The following is a 26,075-nucleotide window of genomic DNA, read 5'->3' as shown; positions in this document are numbered from 1 at the left end:
AAGACTTCCCCTTTCTCAGGGAACTATAGTTGTCAAAATAAAAGCTTACCTATTTTTTTTTTTAAAAAAAAAATCTGCATTTATTTCTCTATGTTTCGAATCTAACCTGTCTTCGAATGAACATGAAACTTGTATGATAATATGAAAGAGAACACTCCTTTAGTTTACTTTATTGTTATGTACTTTAGAAAGATTTCAAATTGTGCTTATATATCTACCGTTATCTGCTGTGGAATGGGGCATAGCAGGACTTTTATTAAGCTAAAAGACAATGATGGTGGGTTCTTCTATGGAGATATAAACACTTATATTAGATGATCTTTTTTCTGAACATTGAGATATTTCTTAAAATACTCAGAATACGAAAACAAGTATTGTGTATACCTGTATTTTATGATATGTAATGGGAAAAAGCGTTGATAACAAAAATGGCAATCTATAAAAGAGACCATAGATGGCTCTGTTGTGACTCTACAGTACATGCTACGATTACTAATAGTTTATTTGCTACATTTTGGCTACACTTACGAAGATAAAAGAAAAACAGAAAGAAGGAAAGAAACGCCCATAACATGGATATGAGGTTACCAAAGAGAAGAGAGATTTTAAAATCTTAAATTCTTCCGAGAAATGAAATTGGTATGACTTTGCATTCTAATAGCATATTCTTTCCAAATATGATTCTCTCAGACTCATTTCCAATCTCGCAAACATGAAATACTCTTTCAGTTCTAGTGTATAGTATATTCTCTATGGTTAGTGTTAATAAACCGTGAAGCGGTGCTTTCGTTTCAAATAATTTGCGATTGTGTAACTGTGTTGTTAGAACAAATGAATCATAACATATACTAGAGGGTGTCCCAAAAGTCACCGAACTCGATGTTTAAGACCGTATACTAAAAAACTAAATGGAATGAGAAGGAACGCTCTTTGCAACAGAAAACCTTATATATTGAGAAAATTTTCAGAAACAATCATGCTTCTTGCCATGCATGATTTAATAATAAACATTAAAATTGTTAATAGAGTCGAAAAAAATGTTTGCAAATTGATTATACTGAATCACAGAAGCCATACCCGTAATTTTTTCAACCTTTCTCAATACTACCGAACAGTCTGGATGCCCATGTATTGAATTTGACAGAGAAAGTACGTTGGTGAAGTCTTACAAACATTGCACACTTGTATTATTGAGTTATTCACAAAACACGTGTTTTTACAATAATACGAACCACGCTGCCAACACGGCTGCTGTCAAGTGTCACTGACAGATGGACTTGACCTCTAGTTAGCACACTAAGGCACATTTAATGACAAAGGAGAAAGCTGGTTTTTAAAGGAAAAATCTGATAATGTACATACACCTTGCAACCCTGAAATTGACAAATTACTACAAATCACATGAAATGTTCAAAGTAAGTGTTCAAAACGTCGACCATTTTCTTGGATACATAAGTTTGTACGTTTTATAATATTTTCGGACACATTTCTTTTAGTTAGTGCACAGATATTCCCAATTTCCTGTGTAATGCTTCTTTTCAGATCGTCCAGTTTATTTTGGTTGCTTTCCCTTTTAAGTAGCCTCACAGGAAATAATCAGCAGACGTTACATCTGGAGAGCGACTGGGTCGTAAATTTTGGAAATCAGACGATCGTTAAAAAATTCACGCAGCATACGAAGTGAATGTTGGATGTGTGGCAAGTTGCTTTTTATCTTGTTGCAGCCAAGCATCACGTTCATGTTCTTCCAGGAGAGCAACGAGATGGATTTCAGATCCCCGTACACAGCAGTATTGACTGTTGTCTCAAAGAATAACAATACGACAATACGACGTCTCGATATTGCTTACCACACCCCGATTTTTTGGGAGTCCAAGGGTTGTTCATACAACTGGTATGGGTTTTCTGTGGCCCAGAATCTCGAATTATAGCTGTTTACATAGTCGTCTAATTGAAACCACGCTTCATCGGTTAAGAAAAAAAGCACGATATTAAGAACATTGACACCACTTCTTCTGATTAATGATTGGAGCCAACGACAGTAACGCAACCGTGATACAAAATCCACCTCTTTCAATTCATGCACAACATGAATTCTATATATGGATAACATTTTAATTTCCGCACAGCCCTGTGAGCAGCTGACTTGCGTAAATCACAAAGAATCCTAACTGACTTCTTTTGTGATGCCACAATTCTTTGTTCAATGCGCTGCATAACGCCAGTACCAAAACAGAGGGTCATCCTGAACGTAACTTGTCTGCTACTGATCCAGTTTCACGAAACCTTTGAACTAGGGAAAAAATAGTTGACTTCTGTGGCAAAGGAGAGTTTGGGAACTTTACACTAAATATTTCTCTTACCCAGAATATGGTACTGTTCGGAAGTATTGTTCCACAATATACACTCTTTCCTGCATAGAGAATTTTATTTTGAAAAACAAAGTACTTCAGCACAAATGGACACCATCACTTATCGAACAACGAACAGCTAACTGGATAGCAACTATGCTAGGTACATAAACAAATGAAAAATGAATCGCTACATTTCAGGGTTGCAAGGTGTATGTACGTTATTAAATTTTTCCTTACAAAATCAACTTTTTCCTTTTTCATTAAAAGTGCCTTATTGTGCTAGCTAGAGGTCAAACCCATCTGTCAGTGACATTTGACAGCAGCACTGTTTCAAGCGTGGTTCATGTTATTGTAAAAACATGGATTTTGTGGATAGCTCAATAAAATACGCGTGCAATGTTTGTAAAACTTCATCTACGTACTTCCTCTGTCCAATTCAATATTTATGCATCCAGATTGTTCGGTAGTATTGAGAAAGGTTGAAAAAATTACGGGTATGGCTTCTGTGATTCAGTATAATCGATTTGCAAACATTTTTTTCCGACTCTGCCAACATTTTTAATGTTTATTATTAAATCATGCATGGCAAAAAACATGCTGTGTCCGAAAATTTTCTCAATATATAGGGCTTTCTGTTGCAAAGAGCGTTCCTTCTCATTCCATTTAGTTTTTTTTTCTTAAGTTATACGGTCTTAAATATCGAGTTCGGTGACTTTTGTGACGCCTTTTCCCTCTTCTATTTTCCACTGACAATTTTACTGTCTCCTCGGTAACGAAATGTTCTGTATGTTATTATATTTTTAATTTTCTATAGAATTATATAATGCATCATTGATACGGCGATATTATCGTAACAATGGGGACTAGAAATATGCCACATTGACTTGACACCCAATTTTCCGTTTCAGCCGCCGCTATCGGCTGAAGGAATTCCACTCTCTTTCGCTAAGGCTCTCTCGCTTAGCAGCTGCTGAACCCTTATTGGCTCAACGCGTGGGTGTGTCGGGGTGTGAACTTTAGTTCGCATTTTTGCCACGGCTCAAGTCATTTTGGCAGCACAATAGAAATATATTATATCCTATAAGAAGAAATTATAACTTAGAAAAGAAATACGAAGGAACAAAACAGAAAATACGCATGATATGCATGAGGTAGCTATGTAAGAGTTAGTTGTCTGCATGCTATTGATGAAATTAATTCATTTCAGATTCATTTAACTCATTTGGTAGTATTATTGATAGGCTTTTAATAGTAGCCTTTTATTCTCCAACTTTGGTCCTATCTTCGCGCTGAAATCACGTATGATCACATTTATATGTATTAAAAAAACAGCATAGAATACTTCTTCTACGCTAAAGTAGAAACTATAATTAACGTGATTATCTTCTGTTTCTCTTATTTTACGTCCAAATTTATGACCAATATCCTCACTCAGCGGTGCCCGAAAAAAATTTTCAAGGAGAGAGCATCTCCATGATTACTATATTACATCTGGTATTTCCGGTATTTAATATACGTGGTTTGCTATGTTACGTACACATTTTCGTTAGCCAGAGGGGTCCGGGCCCCACCCTTCCCCAACTTCGGGCGTTCATGTCCACACTACACAATACCAAACTCGGCCTTCTTCATCGTTGGCAATATTCTGTTACAAATAAAACCCAAATTCTTAAACTCTATATTTCGATTTACCATTAGAGAAACATGTATCCACCCAACTTTTTGAGACACTAGTTTATCTGCATATATTAGGCCCTTTTTATGTAACATGTCTTGCCCCGATACTTGAAACTCCCTATTCTTATACAAACTAATAGAATTACACTTTGTCAATTTTATTTATTTTTTTAAAATTTTTCTCTGTTAAACTTCTATAGTAGTTTGGAAATCTGCTTGGAGACTTTTACTTCTAGAATATTACCTATAGAAAGATACTTAAAGCATTTTTGCTTTTTAAAGATAGAATTTTGAGCCTTATGATCAATTCACAATATTAATAGAGAACTCTATCTAGCTTAGTACCACCACCCATCGAACCTAGCCCGAAGGGTTGATATATCTCTCTACCTTCCCACATGTGTCTTCCATGGGATGCTTCATACAGTCGTGCAGGACAGTGCATAGTATTAAAATTCTGGTATATATTTAAAGGTGTATCTTCTTCTGGTATAGAAACAGTGTGTTCTAATAACAGTTTAAATGAAATTATTGTATTCTTTTATGTTGAACTCTTAAAATATAAATTTAATAATAATGATGTTGAGCTATGCGAATAAAAATAATATACTATTCGAAAATGATTCAGTTCGTTCGTCAGCAATTTCGATTGCAGTGTTATGTGTTATGGAAGAATCTAGAACGTTATTTATAATTCCTTTCCGCATTGAAATTATTCAATATAATTCTGTCAATCAGACAGTCGGTAGCACCCCTCTGAGTACAGAAAAAAATAATTTTAGATTTAGGCCTCTAGAGTATGTATGGAAATGCGAACAAGGATTATTATCCAACTTTGAATTGGTGAGCTGTAATGGAGGAATTCTCTCTGGCTGGATTGTCACAGACGCGGAATCCTCATGCTGTACGATAAACCCTAATGAGCTTAGCAGAATTCTGGGTTTGAAATCCGATGCAATGGTAGTTACAAGTTAGGAACCAGGTATTTTGTAGAATTACCAACGTTATAGCAACGGAAGGATTGAACAATAATAAAATAATCATTTAGCGTTGAAGGATTTTCTTTAAAATACATGAAACAAGGGATGATTGTGTTTTATTTACAATGATGTTCACTAATCTCTTTATTTTTTAGGAGAGAGAAAAATATGATTTCCTGGAAACATTTTTTTAAAACATAAATGAAAATATATATTGTGGGCGATTGAAGAGGAGGAAATGTCACAGTTCTGATTTGCAACTGTTACAGTTGGCCAGTGATTTTTCAATGGGCATAACTCCTTGGGGGGCGTAAAGAGGATATAAGAGAGGCGTAACCTATTATCAAAAATAAACTGTGAAATTATGAATAAAGCGCTATTTGAAATAAGCATTTACAATATTTAGCTTTAGCCAATTCCCTATTCGTGTTCAAGATTTCTGCGTAATTAAAATCTAAATGATTATGCACATTAAAATTATTTACATGATTATTAAAAATGACTCAGTGGTAAAGCGCTTACCTCTGGTGTTTGGGGTCCTTGGTTCGACCCCCGGCCAAGTAAGTTTATGGTGGACAACATCGTGCTCGTGGGTTTCTTCAGGGTTCTCGTGGGTTCCCACTTTCTCATTCCACCAATTCTTTCATCATCATTTACTTCCTTTAATAATTGTCTTCTTTAGCCAAATATGTATAATCGAGGGACGTTAAAATATAAGATTTCATTTTCATTTCATTTTTCAAGCTTATTATTATTACCTAAGTAATAGCACATTCTGCGAAGTCTATAATACTGTGTTCAACATCATTCCATCAAATTGTGATGTCAAACGTCCGGCAATTTTTCTGTTGCTCTCTATGATGTGTCAGGATACGGTGATAAGACTATCTTGCCTCCATAAAATTGCTTGTAGGAGACAGAGACGGAATAGTTGTACATCTGTTTTGTTACTAGTGTGCAAAATTACCAAGTGTAAACGTGATTACGTATTGTATATATGGCTTTCCTTCTTACGTCTTTGGCTTTTGTTTAGTTACAGATATGAACGGTGCAGAAAATGGAGTTCCTCGACAATTGTCACCGGACGTCCTCTCAGCTCTTCAGGGCGTTAGATTTATTGCTCAACACATTATGGATGCCGACAAGGACAATGAGGTAAGTATCCTCTCTTATAGATGCCTCTTTTTCTTATTACAAATGTCACTTTCAGTAATAAATTGATTTTGTCACTTTCAGTGCATACATATACATGTGATATGGTTATAATTGAATCGAAATTAGGAACGAGTTAATAGTTCAAAACCATTTGGAAAATGTTGAGAAGGAAAACTAGGTTACGCGGTTATTGAGGTCGCCGAGAGAGTGGCCAAATTATAAACGTTGTGATGGCAGTTGTAAGTGGGGGGGGGTATGCTTAAAAGAACAACAACAGTACGATGTTGCCCCCTTGTGCCACATGTTCATGAGTGTTTGTCAACCGAAATGGAGAGAGTACAGCGGACTCAGCTGAATATACACGATATGTCAACTACGCATCACGTGCTCCTGTAAATCTCAATTCGTTTCTTATTTTGATCTTTATTTAACATGAACTTTTTTTTGTGCCTCAGAAAGAGCCTCGACCATTATTTATTTTATTTATTTATTTATTTATTTTGGAAATTTCTATTATAAAATATGCCAAGTAATAAGAGGTCCAAATATTCTTGTCAGCTCTTGTGAAAACTAAAAGAAACCATTCCGACTTCATAAATTCAATTGCTAAAAATGATTGCTAGCAATGGATTCAGCACCAAAAGAAACAGAGGAAAAGAGGATGTTTAGTGGCAGACCGTGTACAGAGTGGAGGCAAAGTGAGAAGACAGAACGCAAAAAATGTCTGGAAATATCATGTTAATTTTGAAACGAATAGAGGGATTGAAGTCAAATGTTGGATATGAGGAATGTATGTAGAACTCCACTGAATAGGCGTAATGTGAATCATGAGGGACATCTGAAAAGCCGCCATGTTGGAATTAGCGCAAGAAGAATATACGGAAAAGGGGTCATGTGGCATATGGCTTTTGACGCAGATCGTCTATTGAATCAAATAGTGACCACTACAGTTTGAAACCTCTGTTTAATTGCAACTGTTATGGACCTTAAGAGTGATTGTGTGGTTGATACAAAAATGGAGACATCAGTGGGAACATTTGAAAAACGATAAAGATGGATGATCGGGGTCGTCACAGTTGTCGTTGATATTGAAATAAAAGCAGTAGTAGACAGGTGTTATGGATGCCCCAGGTGCTGTTTGCAAATATCCAATTTTGTTGGAAGCAAATCTAATCATATCTTGGAACCTTGGTACTGTAAACTGGCAGTGGGTTAGTGATTGCAAGTTATTGAAGTCCCGTTGTCATATTTTGAAATCATATGACAGAAAAACGGTCTCTATTATATATTTTACGAAATTCTCATACGGACGGAAGAAGAACACAACCAACGGTTGTATGAGTTTCATGCAACCATCAAGATAAGAATTCGGGTAAGTTGAACATTGTCCAGTTCCTGCACCAACTCTTGATCTTTAGATATTGGTTCTCCATGAATCAACAAGGAGCAGCAGTTTTGTCAGCTCTATGGAAGGTTAGAAAACGTAAGACATGAACTCTTTCAGGTTGTCTTTGATCATATTTGCACTTTTAACAGCATATGAACGAACATTGGGTGAATCAGAACGTTTGTTGACTGGAAAATAGCCTCATTCACGTTTGTGGTAGTTCCTCATTCACGTCATCTTTATCACATGATTGCTACATTGTCATAGTGTGGAACGACTCCTGTTACCAAAGTCTCAAATTGTATTGGCCAATATTGATTTCAATAGACGATGTGAGTCAAGAGGCATATGCCAGATGATCCCTTTCCCGTATATTCTTCTTGCGCTAATTCCAACATGGCGGCTTTTCAGGTATCCCCCATGATTCACCTTACGCCTATTCAGTGGAGTTCTATATGCATCCCTCATATCCAACATTTGGCCTCAATCCCTCTACTCGTTTCAAAATTAACATAGTATTTCTAGAAATTTTCTTCGTTCTATCTTCGCAATTTGCCCTCACTTATCTCCCACCCTGTATACGGTCCGCCGATTCTTTCGCTCTGTTTCTTTTGGTGCTGAATTCATTGCTAGGAATCATTTTCAGCAATTGAATTCACCAAATCGGAATGGCCCCTTGTACCAGGGTCACTACCAAAGTTTTGAGATACGCATTATTGTGGCACAGTATTTGAATTCCAACAATTGCGTTCGGTAGTGGTATCCAGAGCGAAGAAGCGAAGCAACTTTCAACTCGCCTCGTTTATCGGAGTGACCGTATCGCCTTCAATTGTTTTTTGATGTGAGCAGTATTCGGCTGTCTAGAATGGAGATCGAAAAGGAACATTTTCGGACAATAATCCTTTACAATTTCAAAAGTGATTTGAACGAGACACAAAGCCGTGACTGTTTGCAGGGAGCATTTGGGGACCTTGCTCCTTCCCGTGCTACAATTTTTCGGTGGTTTGGTGAACTCAGAAGAGGCCGGACATTGCTTAAAGACGAAGAGAGAGCTGGACGTCCGGCAACAGCTGTGTCAGATGAAAACATTGCCGCTGTGGAACAAATGATTCGAGAAAATCCTCGAACAACTTTCAAGGACATTGCCTCACACTTTGATTGAACAGCAGAAGCGATGCGTGTGGAATGGTGTGAAGAAATGCTTGCAAGATTTGATGAAGGCAATTCTCGACGCGTCTCTGACATTGTTACTGGTGATGAGACTTGGATCTATCAATTTGACCCTGAAAATAAACGCCAGTCTACAGTTTGGATCTTTCTAGACAAAAAGCCACTCACGAAAGTGAAGTGACCGCGAAGTGTAGGGAAGAAGATGGTCGCAACTTTCTTCTCTAAATCTGGCCATGTTGCAACTGTTCCACTTGAAGAACAAAGGACTGTTACTGCTCAGTGGTACACCACTGTTTGCCTAACAAAAGTGTTCCAGAAGCTTCGGGAACGGCGTCCAAGAACTGGATTGTGTGGGATCCTGCTTCATCATCACAACGCGTCCGCACACACGGCCAACATCACAATTCAGTTTTTAGAATCTACGGAGGTCAAACTTATGACTCATCCGCCGTATAACCCTGACCTGGCCCTGTGTGATTTTTTTTCTGTTCCCCAGGATCAAAGATCGCATGCGTGGGAAGAGATTTTGCAGCCCTGAAGAAGCTGTAGTGGCTTACGAGAATGAACTTTCAACACTTGAAGAAAAAGACTGGCTTCCAAAAGTGGTTTTCGAGGATGCAAAAGTATATACAGTGTAATGGTGAATACTTTGAGAAAATGTAAGTATTGAATTGATTTTAAGTATGTAAGTTATTTTACATCTCAAGACTTTCGTACTGACCCTCGTACGAACTAGGTACGAAGAGAATAGGAACAAGTCTGATATCGGATATAGGATTGTAAACAATGGAAAATTGTACAGGCGGATCACAGTTGACACTTAAACGCAAAGGGTTCAAATTTATACAAAATTCACGTTCCTCAATTTTAGAAGAAATAAATGAGAGACGTGATATGTATTACACTGATTTTCCATTATACTTTAAATATGTATTTTAGGACAATGCAGGTATTTCAAAAGAAACAAATGTTTGAAAGTATATATTCTTTTTGTTTCATGCACACATTCCCAAGTGTGGATAAAATATTACAACAGTCTATTAAGCAATTCAAATTTTGGTCTAATCAAACTTTTCATCGCTTAAAATATCACCATTGTATTTGACATGACGTCTTGTATATGCACTTTTCTTTTTCAAAATATCAATGTGCTATTCGAGCCCGAGTTAAAGATACGATAGGAACTAGCAACCTTTTTCTCATATAACAAGGAACAGAATATTGGTAAAACTGCTAAATTAGTTTAATATTTCTAGCGAAATGAATTGTTAAAGAAAGATCTCTCTTTAGCTGGATCAGCAGTAATTAAGAACTCGTATTATTAATCAACGTCTATATCAGAAAAATGCTGAGAAAGCTCTTCTTACAGACCTTGATGACGACAAGTGTCTTGGTTTCCATCAATTTTCATCTCTTAGGGAGTACGCACCAGATGATAAATCATTTTATTTCAGATTTAAGCTCCAATCTAAGTACAAATTAAATCAATTTGTACACACAAAAGAATTTTTGCATTTAATAAGTTTTTGTTTAAAGAAATGATAAATTAGAAGAGGATTCTTGTCGTGGAAAATACAAGATTATTACTCACTCTCAAGGAAAATATGTCACCTGTTTTAAAATCTTTTAGCAAACATAAGAGGTAATTTAAAGGCCATTTCGTACGAAATCGCAACACTTACGTTTTTCATTCGCAATAACTATTTCTAATACAAGTTTTAAAACGAAGAATTAAAAGAAAAGATTTGATAAATGTTCTAATAGGGTACTAATAGTTTACAACAGTTTAGTTTCAGCTCTACAATATGATATATAATAACTTCGTGCATTACAACATGATTTTGCACCTAAAAGTAACCTATCCGGAACTGTTCCCAAGCTACAGTATTTGAAAATACATCTTTCTTGGAGTGCGTAACACAAAGTTGGGATTGTGGAAATCAAAGCATATTATAATTTAATCAATAAAATCTAATAAAACATTGTTAATGCGGTATTGGTGAGCTTGATATGATTACAATACCAGGTGCGGTATTGGATGATGTACTAGCATGGTTTGATGTGTCGATAAGATTTCTCTCAATTCTATTTCATTAATATAGTCTTTCAAAATCTATGAATAGGAACGAGAACAAAAGGGAAGATAGGAAAACTGTAATGATACATCTAGGTAGATTGTGTTCGTTTAACATACTGAGTCTTTATGGAGAACTAGCATCTAATAGCTGCACGTGATATAAATAAAACAAAGGTAAAGATTTTTGGAAACTAACTCAGTATTTTTTACTGTTTCTAGGCAAACAATGTTACTAACCGTGCACTGTTACAGGTTTTTAAATGTTGAATTTTTTTTTTCAAAAATTATTTGTACTATTATTTTTGTTATTTTAAAATCATTAACTACAAATCAGCCTGTCATATTGTTACAATTATTCAATTATAACTGATTATAAGTTCAACGCTTCTTGTTAGACCTGTTGTCTCTATTGTTATTGAAGTTTTGTCAGCAGCACGTTCAAAGTACCATGTGTTGTGCCAAAGTGTCAGACGCCAGCTTTTCCGAGCTACACAGTAGATTCTAGCAGAAGTAATGATGCATTGCAAACATAATTCAGTGTTTGAACTTGATTTGGACATTTTTCAGAAATAACGTTTAGTCATTGCTTTTAACATGTCCTAAAACATCCTAAAGTTCTCTGCCCAAGTGCAAACTCTGGTACTCTTCCATTATATACTGAACGAGGCTAGGTTGTTCATTCCAACCTAATAAACCTACTTAAGAACAAGCTTTCTCGTATCACTTTCTCATAATCGCATACTATATAATACACAAATGTTATTTAGAAAATACAAGTTTTGTTTAGAAAATACTTTTGGTCATTGTTTAACATGTCCTAAAATGTCCGGAAGTATTTTATCAATGAAGAAAAATATCTGAAACCGTTTCAACAATGCCTAATAATAACTACCTTAAGAGAATTGAGTTGATTTTGAGTTTAACGTCCGTTTCAGCAGCGAAGCTATATAAGACTGAACTTACTGATTAACGTGAAATCCGAACCACATGAGCTCCCGCCGGGAGTCGAACCTGAGTCCCTCAGGCCAAAGGTGCGTACGCTAACCGGTTAGCCACGAAGAAGTTCAACATTGCCTTAAGAGAGTTATATACTTAGAACTCTTATTCGTTCAATAAGTATGCATGCAATGAAACGACTCTTAAATAGTGTTAGTACAATTTACACATTACTATTTGCAGATTTACAAGTGAATTATGCTCGTATACTTATTGGATATATCAGAGGCTCAGGTACATTTTGAGCACTCTTAAGGTAGTTAATAATTAATATTGTTAGGAACCATGTTAGACTCTGTTTTGTTCACTGACAAGACACTTCAGGGCATTTTTAGACTTGTTAAACAATGAGCAGTTCCCAACACTTATTTATTTTCTGTAGTGTGCGATTGTTAAAAAGGGATACGAACAATGTTGTGTGCTCACCTATGTATGATTTGGAACGAAGCTCTATCCTTTCTAGAAACACTATGGAAGAGGGCTAGATTTTCTATTAGGGTAGAAAACTCAGATAAAGGATAATAATAATAATAATAATAATAATAATAATAATAATAATAATAATAATAATAATAATAATAATAATAATAATAATAATAATAATAATAATGTTTATTTCTGTGCCATGAACAGCCTAACGGCAAAAATACAGCACTTTATCAGGCAAGCTAAACATATATTACATACAATGTAAGCTACATACTAAAACAATAAAACATAATGACAAAATAAAGTAAAATAATATCGGATTAATAATTCCTTGTCAAATTAATACCTTTTTTTAGTATCAAAATAGTCGTCATAAATAGTAAAAATAATATTTGTCAAGCTCTAAAATTCATGCTTTTATACTGATAAAAATAAATTAAACTAAATTAAAAGAATTGGTCAATCTTCTTAAAATTACAGATTTCAGATTCAAAGGAACTAATGTTGACATATTTCTTGTATTATACATTGGTACCCTTATACCTATATTATGCAAGCAATATTCACTATGATAGCTATTGTCTAGTAGTTTCTTAATAAAATCTCTTTCAATAACTTTTCTCCTGTCGCTCAGTGCCTGCAATCCCCAAAATTGACACCAGTATTCATAACTACGTGAGTAGTAATCTCTATTCATTTTATAACAGAGTAACCTAATAAAACATTTTTGTACTGATTCAATTTTGTTTGCCAATGTTATACATATACTATTCCAAATAACTACACCGAACTCTAATTTTGATCTTGCTAGCATCTTGTATAAATATACATATGAACTGGCATTTCTAAACTCAGGCCATTGTTTGAAAATAAACCCTATTATTCTTCTAGTTCCTTGGATTGTATCATTTATATGATAGGTAAATTTCATGTTTCTGTCAAACACTATACCCAAATCTTTAATCTGTTCGGCTTTATGCAATGTTACTCCATTAATTACATATTTGCTTACGTAGTATTGGGTTTTGTTAGTATATGATATGTATTTAGTTTTCTCACAATTTATTTTCAGTAAGTTACTTTTACACCACGTACTAACAGTATCTAGATCTTCCTGCAGTAAGTAGTTGTCATACTCACTATTTACTATTCTAAATAATTTTAAATCATCGGCATACAACAGAATATTTGAGTATTTAATTTTCTCAGGCAAATCATTAATAAATATTGAAAAAAGAAGGGGTCCCAGAGGAGATCCCTGAGGTATGCCATTCTTTATATAACCGTAACTAGAGGTTGTTTGACCAATTTTTACTTCAAACGTTCTGTTTGCTAGATAGCTTACAAACCATCGAATGTACAATGGAGATAGACCTATGTTTCTTAATTTATCAATAAGAAGTTCATGCTCTATGGAATCAAAAGCTTTTGACATATCTATATATATAGTGTCTACTTGTAATCTATTCTTAAGTCCTAATTGTTTAAAATCAGTAAAATGTACAATATTTGTACAAGATCGATTTCCCTTTATAAAATCCATGCTGAAATTCACTTAATTTATTTTTTACATTAAAATATAAATGTTTGTGTATTATAATTTCAAAAATCTTGCAAAATGCATTGACTAGTGTTATTGGTCTATAATTTTTTATAATTCTACGATCACCTGCTTTGTATACTGGTACAATGTATACTTGTTTCCACATTGAAGGAAACTCACCATTTCTCAGGGATGCATTAAATATATTTGTTAAATAATAATAATAATAATAATAATAATAATAATAATAATAATAATAAATACATGTTTTTGTAAGAGGAATTCGTCAATTAATCATTGGTATAATGGAAATATATTCTGACTAAGGTGAACCTGTGTCAAGCCGAGTTCAGTGGCGTGATCTGTGATCCGGCTTTCTTGGAAGTGAGAGAATGTTATCGATTAACAACCTATATTATAAAAGTTGATGTTGTACAATGGTCTGTACACCCTCATCTCCACTGGATTCAAGCTCCTGTTGTTGTTCGGATCCCACGTGTTAGTAGTGTGTCCTGTCTCTCATAGCCTTGATGTTGCATAAGGATGTAAAGCAAAATCCAAATTGCATCAATTATTTGGCATGCTTATAATAATCACGACTATTTTTAGTGTATTAGTTCAATCTTCTCTAAAACGTTTCCCGTACTTAAATTCTTAATTTTGTTCAGGTTATCCTGGAACTATAAACTACATAAGCATATGAAGTATTATAATTTTCAATGTGACTCTACTCTTTTCTAAGAGATTACACTTTAGAATAAATCATAATTTATACAGACAATTGTGTGCCGTAGACGGGGCATCAGTTAACCCTACAGTGGCATCACTTAATCTTTTGTATTTAAGTGAAATAATATACAGGCATATGATAAGACACTTCTAATTAATATTCGAATAGAAAAATGTCCTAAAGTAATTTTTCGTACAAAAATATAATAATACTTTGTATCACTTATGATACATTATGCATCAACAGTTCATGTTCCTTTCTCGTACAAAATGAAATTATAGCATACGTAAAAACAATTAGGAAACTTACTTAGAAGAACTTAGAAGGAAGACCCATAAACTCTTCTATTCTCACCCTCGCTAAGAATACGTAGGACTTCTTTCCCTCTGTACTGAAGCAACATTTTCCTGATATCTACCTGATATATGGTGAACTATGTGTTCAGGAGAAATATCAGATATGATATAATATGTCTTTGTGATACAGCTCACGATCTGAACACTAATACTAGCTGTAATTTATATTGTATCAAATATGATACAATATGCATTGTAGGGTTAATAGCTCAGATTACAATAGCTAAAGGCTAAACTTTGGGATGTAAAACATGAGATTAAAAACTGATGTCCTATAAGGAACTTAACTGTTAATGGTTATGTTTGAATGTAAATAAAATTCAAATGATTCAATTTTTTATAAAAAAGGAACTAGTTTGAAATGTGAGATAAAATTGAAAAGGTATAAATTATGTTAATAAACGATGAGCACTAGCCTGAATAATTCTTGGGTGACTGGTGTTGTCTTTGTCGTCTGGAATGACGAATGTATCTTTCCGGCGTTTTCCACTCTCTGATTGGAAATTGGAGGAATCGAAGCTAGTTGACATTTGGAACCAAATCCTGTGAATCTTCTAGGGCGTTGAATCAAACTTACGATGAATGTTGTTCTTCATCTCTGCTTAATTAATCATGTGAACAATCAAACTGTTTCTGGGGTGATGAATGGCATGGCGTCCTTCTCTTTTTGATGTTGCACCGAATGAGCAGAACCTAACTTGTGGAGGCAAGGGGGCAACTGCTTCCCAAGGAAGCTTCCCGTCGGACGAGGGGACCCACTTTAAGACAAAATTTTCTTATTCCATATACGATACGAACATGAAATTATAAATGAAGCATTAAACAGGTTCACTACATTACATAAACAAAACAGCACACAAAAGATAAATAAAGCAAAAATGAGTTTTGAGCCCATTTCAGTAAAAAATGTCTACTATTATGGGCCCTAGAGATAATATTTATTCATATGGCTTTGAGATTTATCAATATTGTCCCCTTAATTAATTTTTCATGTATGGAAAGAGTCCAGGGGCGTAACTAACGGCTCCAGAGACCTTGACGTGCTGGAGTGCCCACAGGCTCCGAGGGGCCCATAAAAAGTAAGATAAAGATGGAAAGAAGGGACTCAAAAATTAGAAAAACTTTTCTAGGAGGCCCAAATACGCGTATAAATGCTTGCTTCCCCCAGAAGTTACGGCGCTGCTAGTGAGTCTTTATGACGATTTCTTCTTGAAAACGTGTCCTCTATAGTTCTGTTCAATCATAATACGAAGACTCTTGCAGACAATTTAAGAGGAAGTTCTGAGATAGGCGGAAGGGAATACACCAAAGCAGGAAGGGAAACTAGTCTTACATTTATTCATAGCTTTTGCAATGGATATACATGTATACTTAAACTATCTGTTAAACTTTGTTTTAACTAAACTGATGATTTTAGTAATTCTGATGTGTTTTATTTGAAAAAACGAAAATAAACTGATTAAATGGTTAAGATTAAATTCAAAATTTTATAACATAAATAAATATAATAAGGATTACTTCACAATTAGTAGAGTTATTACAGGTTTAGCTCTAGGGAAAGAAAACAAGACTCTTCAATGCAAATAGAGTTTCTCGTTTTTGACTAGTATATGAAATTCAGGATAGGTGCAATTGCCTCACCCTATAGCCCCAAATGACGCCCGCCATTTCAAGTCTTCTCGTACAATTAAATGACCATTTACTTGAAAAATTAAAAAGAAAAGAACTCTTAAAGAGCGAACTTTTACCTAGTGTAATACTCTTTTGTGAAGAGCGAACGCGGCGCATTCAGCGAGAAGAGGTCACATGCAATTTCACAGCCGAGATGTTTTGGAATCAATCGGTCGGCTAACCCCTCTCTCCCGATTTTTTTCATTTTTCCCGCCTATTCTAAAGTTTTCACTCCTGCCTACCAACCGATTCTGTTAAACTCCCCTACTCCTGCCAATTCAGCCGTCCTTTGGTAGTAAAACTCATGGCGAACTAAGAGCAGAAGAAAGAAGGGAGATAGTACGAATGTGGAATAGCATAACAGAGAGAAAGAGGGAGAGAAAGAGTGAAAGAGAGAGAAAAAGGGCTATAAGAACAGTTCAGATTGACGACTGGTTGACGTAGCCTCTGAGGAAAAGAAATACCAGATTCCACGGACAATTGAACATCGATTGAAAGAGGGGTCTACAAAAGTCCGGCCGTTCATCCGTCATTCACAACCAAGAAATTTCTCTTCTCATCTGATTCGCATTCTCCGCTATATTCCTTGCATCTAGCACCGCCTCTCTTTCGTTCCATTCACCAACCTCTCCCTTACACTTCTTTTACTTTTAACTTTGAGTAGTTACGCTTGCGTTGAGATTCAAGCAGGCAAAAGAAATCTTGCTCTGTGTTATGCAAAACGAATTTTTAGGTAGGAATATCTCCCCCCAAACTTTCTTCCTTTTTCGTCTTTCTGACTTTCTTCTTTCTTTCTTTTTTGTTTGATGCTAGTGCTGCTTGTGGTAGAAGTAGTGTTTTTTCGTATCCAAATAGAATTACTTTTTATTTTCGTTTTCTAAAGTTACTTTTATCTTTCGATAAAACCATTCAAAGTAGCATTTGTGTGTGGATGCTTTTTTTAAGAAAAGAAATAATACAAATGTGGTATATGTGTTGTTGTCTTCAAATAAAAAAGATAAACTTCCTTCTTCTTTTTTGAGAATAGAAAATAAACAAATCGAAAAAATCAACAAAACATTATTGTTCTCTGATTCATGTATTAGTTCTTCATACAATAGAGGAATTTAATATCATATTATTGAATATACGACTAAAGTATTCCCATTACGACAATGTTACGGATTTTAAATCTTATGAAATATCTTATTTTCGTGATAAAAATCTGATGACATTTCTGCTGTTATAATAATGTGTTGTATATATAGAATTGTTAAGCACTTCAGTCTATCCATAATCATTCGTTTGACGAATAACTTTCTCTTTAATCTCTTTCTAAAGTTACAATGTTATTTTACTCCTAAGGCCTTTACTTGCCATTGTATTTTATTATTCCTAGCAGCATAGTTTATATACAAATATTATCTTAACTTTTAATGTGACTTTCACATAATTGATCTGCTATTAAGGTGTATATACTTGTGTTTTATTAAAATAAACGCAAGCAGTTAGTCGCCCATCAATTGACACTTGTGCGAAATATAGACCAAGCACACATTATACAAAGTTATCTAAAATGTTCTTGGTACAAGTGGTTGCTGAGATAAATAGCATATGTTCCAGAAACATTCAATAGGCATTCATAGTAAATTTCACATATTACAGATATGTACAGTCAGCGACAGAAGTTCTTTCTATTTCATGCAGTTATTTTAGTAAATAACTTCAAAATCGATTAACAATTTGAGTACACTTTTCAATAAATTAAAAAAGAATTTAATTTACTGTACGTTCCAGACATATCACCGTTATTCCCACAATAAATTTTACCAAACGGAAAGAACTTTTGTCACTGACTGTACAACCAATTTCCATATCTGTTTTACGTTACGAGATTAGTTCATGTATTAACATTTTAATTTATAAATATATAAATCTTGTACGAGGATTGTTGGCATTCTACGTACCTCAAATATTATCATGGACTACCGTTATGCCTGTTTACCGTAATACCTGTAACCAACGTATCTAACCTGAATACTTTTTAAACACTGACCTGTATTTTATTATTATTTTAAACTATATTTACTAATATTCTTTACCTTTAAATTTGATATAACGCTTTCTAATTATTTTCCTTTTACGTGCTATTATTTTCATTTCTCCTCTATATTTACATTTTCCGATACCTCTCAGCATGTTTTACAGCAATCTTTCGCAAATGTTCATGTTTCTTTTCCAGTATAATATGAGTATAATATTCTAAACGGAAGAGTTGATAGATCTTTTGCGAAACACTTTATTTAGTGCAGTAGAATAACAGTGGGCATTAGTTAAGTATTAAGAGTATTGTAGTAAATGGAATCCAATATTATCGTTATTGGCAATAAAAGTTTGTACCGACATATGAATTAAACAAATTAAGTACTTAAATAAGATGCGTAACATACATGTGCGCCCGAAGGGGAGGGGAGGGTGGGGCCCGAGTCCCCCTTGGCTCACGAAAATGTGTTAAATTTCTTAACATTTCCTTAAAATAAATAACAAAAATATCAAACATTATATAGCAATTTGAATCCCCTCCTAGAAATTTTCTTCGGGCGCCCATGGCAACATATCTATCTCTCAATCTCCTTATTGCACAATGGCTCAGTATTACAGCCCTTACCTATGGTGCGTGGGGTCCTTGATTCGATCCTCGGCCCAGTAAGTTTGTGATGGATAACCTCATATTCAAGGCTTTTTTTCGGGGTACTCCTGGTTTCTCTGACATTCTCATTCCACCAATTTTTCCATCATCATTTATTCGCCTTAATTATCTGTCTCCCTTAGCGTCGTGGGACGTTAAACTGAAAAAATTAATTTAATCTTTAATGTCATCCCCTGATTAAACATAATGAATTACGTAAGTAAAAGCACAAGTTAAACGAATATGTTCTAGGAACGAAGTTAAAATAAAAATAAAAATAAACTATCCTAGTACTCAACTATAGTTGGGCGATGCATTATATCAAAATTCCTTACAAGTAGTAAGCCTACGTGATACTTTGTTAGGATTGTGTGCTAAGTATGTCACTGTTAGGAGCATGCGTATTAATTTTAGAAGAAATCAAACAATGGTGAAAATACAGATTCAATTTTGTACTTAACAATTTAAAATTTTCATATACATGCGGGCCCGTATCCACAGGGGGCTAGGGGGGTCGGGCCCCCCTAAACTCTGGCTGGCCCCTAAGAAAGTTTCACGGTAGGCTTGCAAGTGAACTATAATGTGGTGATGAAGTAATATGATTGGGTCGGGGCCCCCCTAACTATTACCGCCCCCCCTAAATTCTTGGGCTGGCTACGGGCCTGTATACATTATATACATGAATAAATCATTTATTCTAGAAGAATAAATATCTGTCAACTCCATCATATTAGTAAAGAATAACATAAATTTTAACACCATAAAATACAATTTCTTGATTTTCTTGAAAATTACACATGAGAATTCATATTTAACCATGTCATTTTGTTCAGTTTGATGTTATCTATTGATTATTACATGTTTAAACAGAAATTAAAGTTCTAGAGTTTATTGAACTATATCTCATTAGTCACACTATACACTGTCTTCTTGACAAACGAAAAGATTAATTAATGTGAAATTTAGCATCGTGTTAATAAGTGGCATGATTACCTTACAACATCAATTGTTTGATTTACCAATAAGAGTTGATATCATTTTACACGAAATCTACGCATGAGGTTTTATACTCAGTTTCATCATTTTCTTCATCTTACTGAAATCTGTTGATTGGTTTAATTCTTCATATAATGATTAACTCTTTTTGGTTTAACTCTTTTTAATTGGTTTGGTTTAACTCTTTTTAATATGCTCAGCATCGTGAAGCAAGTAGGAGCTACCAGAAACGAAGTCTGTTTTTAAAAAGCCATATATCACGGTCATTAAAGGGGGATCCTTTAACCACACAGTATTTTATTTTTTCTCTTTCATAATAAATGAAATATTACTTCCGTAAATGGCATATACTTAAACTACTTTTAGGATAGATAAATTTAGTCAACATAGGATACAGAAAATGGAAGGATATAGAAGAATCAGAAAGAGTTGGGAAATATGAGGAAATGTACAAGGAAATGAAATCTATGAAACTTCGTAAGAAACAAGGGGATATTACGATGGCAGTAGAAAATAGGAATGGAAACTTAGTCAGTGAGGGAAGTGAAGTTTTAGGGAGATGGAAAGAATATGTTGAGGACTTATATGAGAGTAGGAATAGACCATGTGGCCTAGATGTTGAAGTAGAAAATTAAGTTGGCGAGGATGATTTTGAAGAGTCTAGCATTCTTCAGGATCAATTTGAAAAAGTTATATCCGGTATTAGAAATGGAAAGTCAACCGGGATAGATAATATACCAATCGAATCTATTAAGAATATGGGAGACAATGCGAAGAAAGAATTGTTTCTACTGCGAATGAAATATATGAAATAGGAGAGTGGCCAAAAGATTTACTGAAGACGACCATGATTCCAATGACGAAGAAATCGAGCCACGAGAAATGTGAGGATTATGAAACAATTAGTCTTATAAAGGATATATTCAAAAAGTTTGCTTCCAATACTGAACAGAAATTTGTATGAAAGAACAGATAAAATAGATGAAGAGGAACATTTCAGATTAAGGTGATGTAAGAGCACAAGAGAGCAATTGGATTCTTAAGGGTAATCGATGAAAGGTTTACGGAAAAATGGAAATAGGTGGATGTTTTACTTATTGATCTAGAAAAAAGGCTTTTGACCGCGTGAATTGGGAATTATTGTTGGGGGCGCTAAAGAAGGTTGGTTTGAGAGGAAAGATCGAAGTCTTATAAGAAACGTATATATTAACCAACAAATAATTGTCCGAATAGGGAAGAAAATGACAGAGGAGAGTATAATTGGAAGGGGAGTACGACAGGGATGCTGTCTATCGTCTACATTATTTAATATCTATCTAGAAGACATAGTGAAAGAGAACCACATAATGAACACGGAATTATTTTCAGTAGGAGGTACAATTATCAGGTGCATACAGTTTACAGATGATATGGCGCTTATAACGGAATTTGAATAGAAAACCACTAATATGTTAGCAGCCAAGCGGTCAGTATCAAATACAGAAGCAGCAGGGAAGAAAATAGAATTGGTGACTAGTTTTTTAAAAATCTGATAGCGTTCTTAATGATGATATGAAATACGAACGTGAAATAAATGCAAGGATAGAAATTCCGAAAAAAGTCTTTGTAATGAAGGAAAAAACTTATTGTGTAGAACCTTGAGTAAAAAGTCGAGACAAAGACGCATAAAATATTTCGTGTGGAGTACTGTATGGGGCAGAAACATGAACGTTACACAAAAGTGATGAAAAACAACTCGAAGCTTTCGAACTATGATTGTGGCGAAGAATGGAGAGTATTAGCTGGGTCAAGTGGGAAAGGAATGAGAAGGTGTTAGAAATAGTGAGAAAGAAAAGAATACAATAAGATATCGAAGAATGGTAACGAGTGTGGATATCATTGCTGCTATTGATCGCTCGACTGGCGGCGCTGTCTTTGAGCCGATTTTCAACGATCCAGAAACAAACCAAACACTGCAGTAGCGTAAATGCTAACGTGACGGGTAGAGACCGTTGTATTGTGGGAAGAGTTCTACTTCAAGAGTTATCCCCATTTGTATTAAATGCTATTATGTTCAGCTTAACCTATGAGTGTGCGTTTTCGGGCATCATTAGCGCTCGAACAACAGATGGTGTTGCGGTGTGAGGTGCTATTGAATACAACACGCAATCTCGGCTGCTATACTTTTGTTGTAACCTAGAGATCATTTCATCAATAAGTTAGGAGATCGAAGTCATGACCTTCCTTCAGACAATTCCGAACGTCACATTTTAAAGGCAATTCTTAGATACATGTATTCCAGAATGTGCAAACCTTCTTCCAGGTACGATGGCTACCACTATTTTTATAGCCTGCACGGTCGCTTGATATTTATCCCATTAAATATGTGTGAGTGTGGTTGGTCGGCACCTTGATAATGTCGATGCCGATATTTTGTGGATTTACAAAAAAAGAGTGCGAAGATGGTTACTTAGTAACACACACCACACCCGTTTGATTCGGTACCATAACGCATAGAGGCCGTGACTGCAGCACGGGCAAGCTTCATGCCATATAATTATTAGGGATTGAATAGTTCTTAAGCTGTAATTATATCTGTAACATGTTCGTTCTTTGCAAGGGTAGAAGAAATTTATGGAAAATATTTGAACCAGTTTAACATTTAATATAATATTGGGATGTTGAATTTGAACTTAAACGGCATCTGGAAGGTCAATATTCATCTCAGCGACCCCCAAAGCTATGGCTTTGATAATAATATCGGTCTTTAAAGACTGTTTTCCTATCACCGCAGTGTCATCTCACCCCTCACACCTTATGCCAATAGAGGTTGAATTTGAACTTAAACAGAATCAGAAGTGTTACTGTTCATCTCAGCTACCCAGAAATCTATAGATTGGATACTAATATCAGTCGTAATCGATTATTTTTACACATCATTCCCGCTCCATTCTCCCCCTTCAGAAAGTGGGCTAAGATCTTAGGTTATAGTAGGGTTCATTCATGTACCAAAATTAATCAAACTGGATGCAGCGGTCTAGGAGAAGATAGCAAGCAAACATCTTTACATTGACTCTTATTTGTGAAGATACGTTAGATTTCAAATAATACATAATGCTACTCTTACATTGGAAGTGAATATTGTAAATATCACGTTGTAGGTCATATTACAATAACATTACAATGTACTGCTGCAGCGTGTGAGTCCTTATTTCAATCAAGATTAGCGTTCGTCACTAAACAAGAAAACAATTATTGTTGCCAATCTCGAGATTTTGTTTCTAGCATTGGGGATTCAACAATATTTTAAATCTTTATTGCTAAGAAAAACTAGATTTTGTTCAATTTATGGAGTACTTCAAAATTAGTTGCATTGTCGTTGCATAACGGAGCAGTAACATGCTGTGAATGTACTGCTACATACATTTAAACGGCGCCAGGTCACCTATACCAAACAATGATAAGTCTCAAGTAGGAGTGCACGCAGACATTTTTATGAAGAGGGATCCAAAGTTTGGGAGTGTAATTCTACAAGACTTATGTAGTATTGAATCGGTATTATTCTCCACACGAGAAAACCGTAAGTAATTGTTAAGTTCTGCCTGCTACCTTTATTCTCAGAAAAAAAAGTTAGAACTAGATTCTCTATAGGAGTACACATGTTGTGTAAGATCAAAATTTTGTGCTACATCAATCATTTCTCTGCTAAATAAGAATACTTTATTAAGAAAGTGTACAAATGTTTATCGAGTTACGAAGTTTCTTGGGGGGTGGGCGGGGGAAAGAAGGGTGATTTGTGTGGATCCCCGTGTGGCTGTGCCAATGATCTCGAGCATAGGATAACAAATATGTGTTTGGTTGGGTATATGTTAAATCAACTATTTAGAATCAGGGTTCGAATCAAACTTTATTACGAAAGGGGGATAGTATTCCATATATATATATATATATATATATATATATATATATATATATATATATATATATATATGAGAGAGAGAATTAAGGCATAGTTATGAAATGGGGTAAATTTTCCTCTCATAAGGAAGAAATTCTTTGGTGTGCTGGGGAAATTACTTGATCACAAAGGAAATAGATGATTAGAAATAAACCATGATTAGAAATAAACTGTAATTTAGTAGAGAAGTCTTCAACAAATTCTTCTACAACTTAAAATGTATTAGGCTGAACTCGAATGAAAGGGCTAAATTAGTTTTCAAGGAATCCTTTATCTTTTAGCACAATGTATTCGTTAAATATGCATGCATAAGGTAGTATTAGTTTAGTTTAGAATCTATATGACAATCTTAATAGAGAAATGCAGATATTCATCTATTTTCAACACAATAGTGTAAAGAAAAAAAATATATTGTAATAAATGTGAACAAATAATGTTTCTCTGAAAGTAACACCTAACTAAAATATAGTCCCTAGAATAGGTTTTCAGAGTGCTAGTAATATAAACTCTACTCCAGGAATAAACCTCACCACGAAAATACGACCCAGAAGTTGCAGAGCTCGAAATGGGTTACTTTAAAGCAGTGTTGGGTAACTTTCAATTGAATTAACAATTAACAATTAATTTGTAAATTTAATTGTTAATTGCAATTAACAATTGAAGTAAGTAATGGTTAATTGTTAATTGCAGTTGGCCATTAATAATGGAGAATCAATTGCAATTAATCAATTGATTGAAAGTAATTGTAGTGAAAAGTAATTGCAATTGAATTCAGAAATTCAATTGCAATTGAAATTAATTGGCAATTAATTCAATTGCAATTGATTTCCACAGCAATTACTTTCAATTGATTGATCAATTGCAATTGATTTTCACTGATTAATTTTCAACACTGTAGTTCAGAGAGGGCGTGGGGCAATGAAAACTTTAGCCACGACCAATTGACTCACCACCCATCGTGACCCACAACCCACCGTAACCCACTCTGACCCACCACCCACCATGAACTACTCTTACACACTGTGACCCACAGACCTACCAAAACCCATTGTCATCAACTCTGACCCATAATTCAAGCCCTCTTCTCTACTGACTAAAGAGTTTTAACTTGTAATAAAACAAGCCTATGAAATTATCACTCATCGGAGTTTAAATTTCTACGATCAATTGCTCAAACATCACTCTATTACAATAAGGTCGGATCTGACCTTTCTAATATAAATAAAATAAAGAGTTTGTTTGTGTCTGTCTGTCTATCTTTGTGCGGCCTGTGAACCAGACGAGTGGAACGAAACTTTTCAAAATTTGGTCATGGGTAGCTTGGTCTAGGCCCTAGATTAAGACGAAGAGTTTTTTTTTTTTTTAAATTTCGAACTAGGGAGATCTCAGGGGGACGTTTACCGAGACCGGCCTAGAGACTAGACAAGTTGACCGAGAGCTACCAAATTGTGGTCAAAGATACCTTGGTCCAGGTCCCACACCCAGACGAAGCGTTTTTGACAAAATAGGGGGTCTCAGGGGGGGGGCGTTTACAGGGACATGCAAAAGTAGTAAAAATGACGGATATCAGTGTCAATTTCATAGTTTTCGCGGTCGCTGAGATCAATGGTAAAACTCTGATCGCATTAACTTCCAAATTCACCCTATTCGGCTGCGGGCCGTGGGTTAACGGGGGGGGGGGGAAGGCGAAACATAAAAGTAATCCAAAATGACTGATATTTGTGTCAAATCCATAGTTTTCGCGGTTGCTGAGATCAATGGTGACACTACCATTAGCGATGACTTTCAAATTCATCCACCGTTGTATGCGGGCCTTGGGTCACCAGAGGGGGGCGTTCCGAGACATGTAAAAATAATCAAAAATGACCGATATTAATGTCAAATCCATAGTTTTTGGGGTCGCTGAGCTCAATGGTGAATCTCAAGACCGCGTTTACTTTACATTTAGC

General features: G+C 35.0%; 1 protein-coding gene across 1 annotated transcript in view; it reads left to right on the top strand.

Moving 5' to 3' along the window:
- The window catches only part of LOC145666619 (acetylcholine receptor subunit beta-like 2), a 699,654-nt gene that overhangs the window by 561,361 nt on the left and 112,218 nt on the right, over window positions 1–26,075 (top strand). The window contains exon 10 of the mRNA XM_081734057.1: window positions 6,045–6,166. Coding sequence (XP_081590183.1) covers window positions 6,045–6,166 — 122 coding nt within the window. The remainder of the gene's footprint in view (window positions 1–6,044; window positions 6,167–26,075) is intronic.

The sequence above is a fragment of the Thermobia domestica genome, chromosome 12 (assembly GCF_964235325.1).
Source record: "Thermobia domestica chromosome 12, izTheDome1.hap1.1, whole genome shotgun sequence".
NCBI lineage: Eukaryota > Metazoa > Arthropoda > Insecta > Zygentoma > Lepismatidae > Thermobia > Thermobia domestica.
This window is presented reverse-complemented; position numbering and strand designations above follow the sequence as displayed.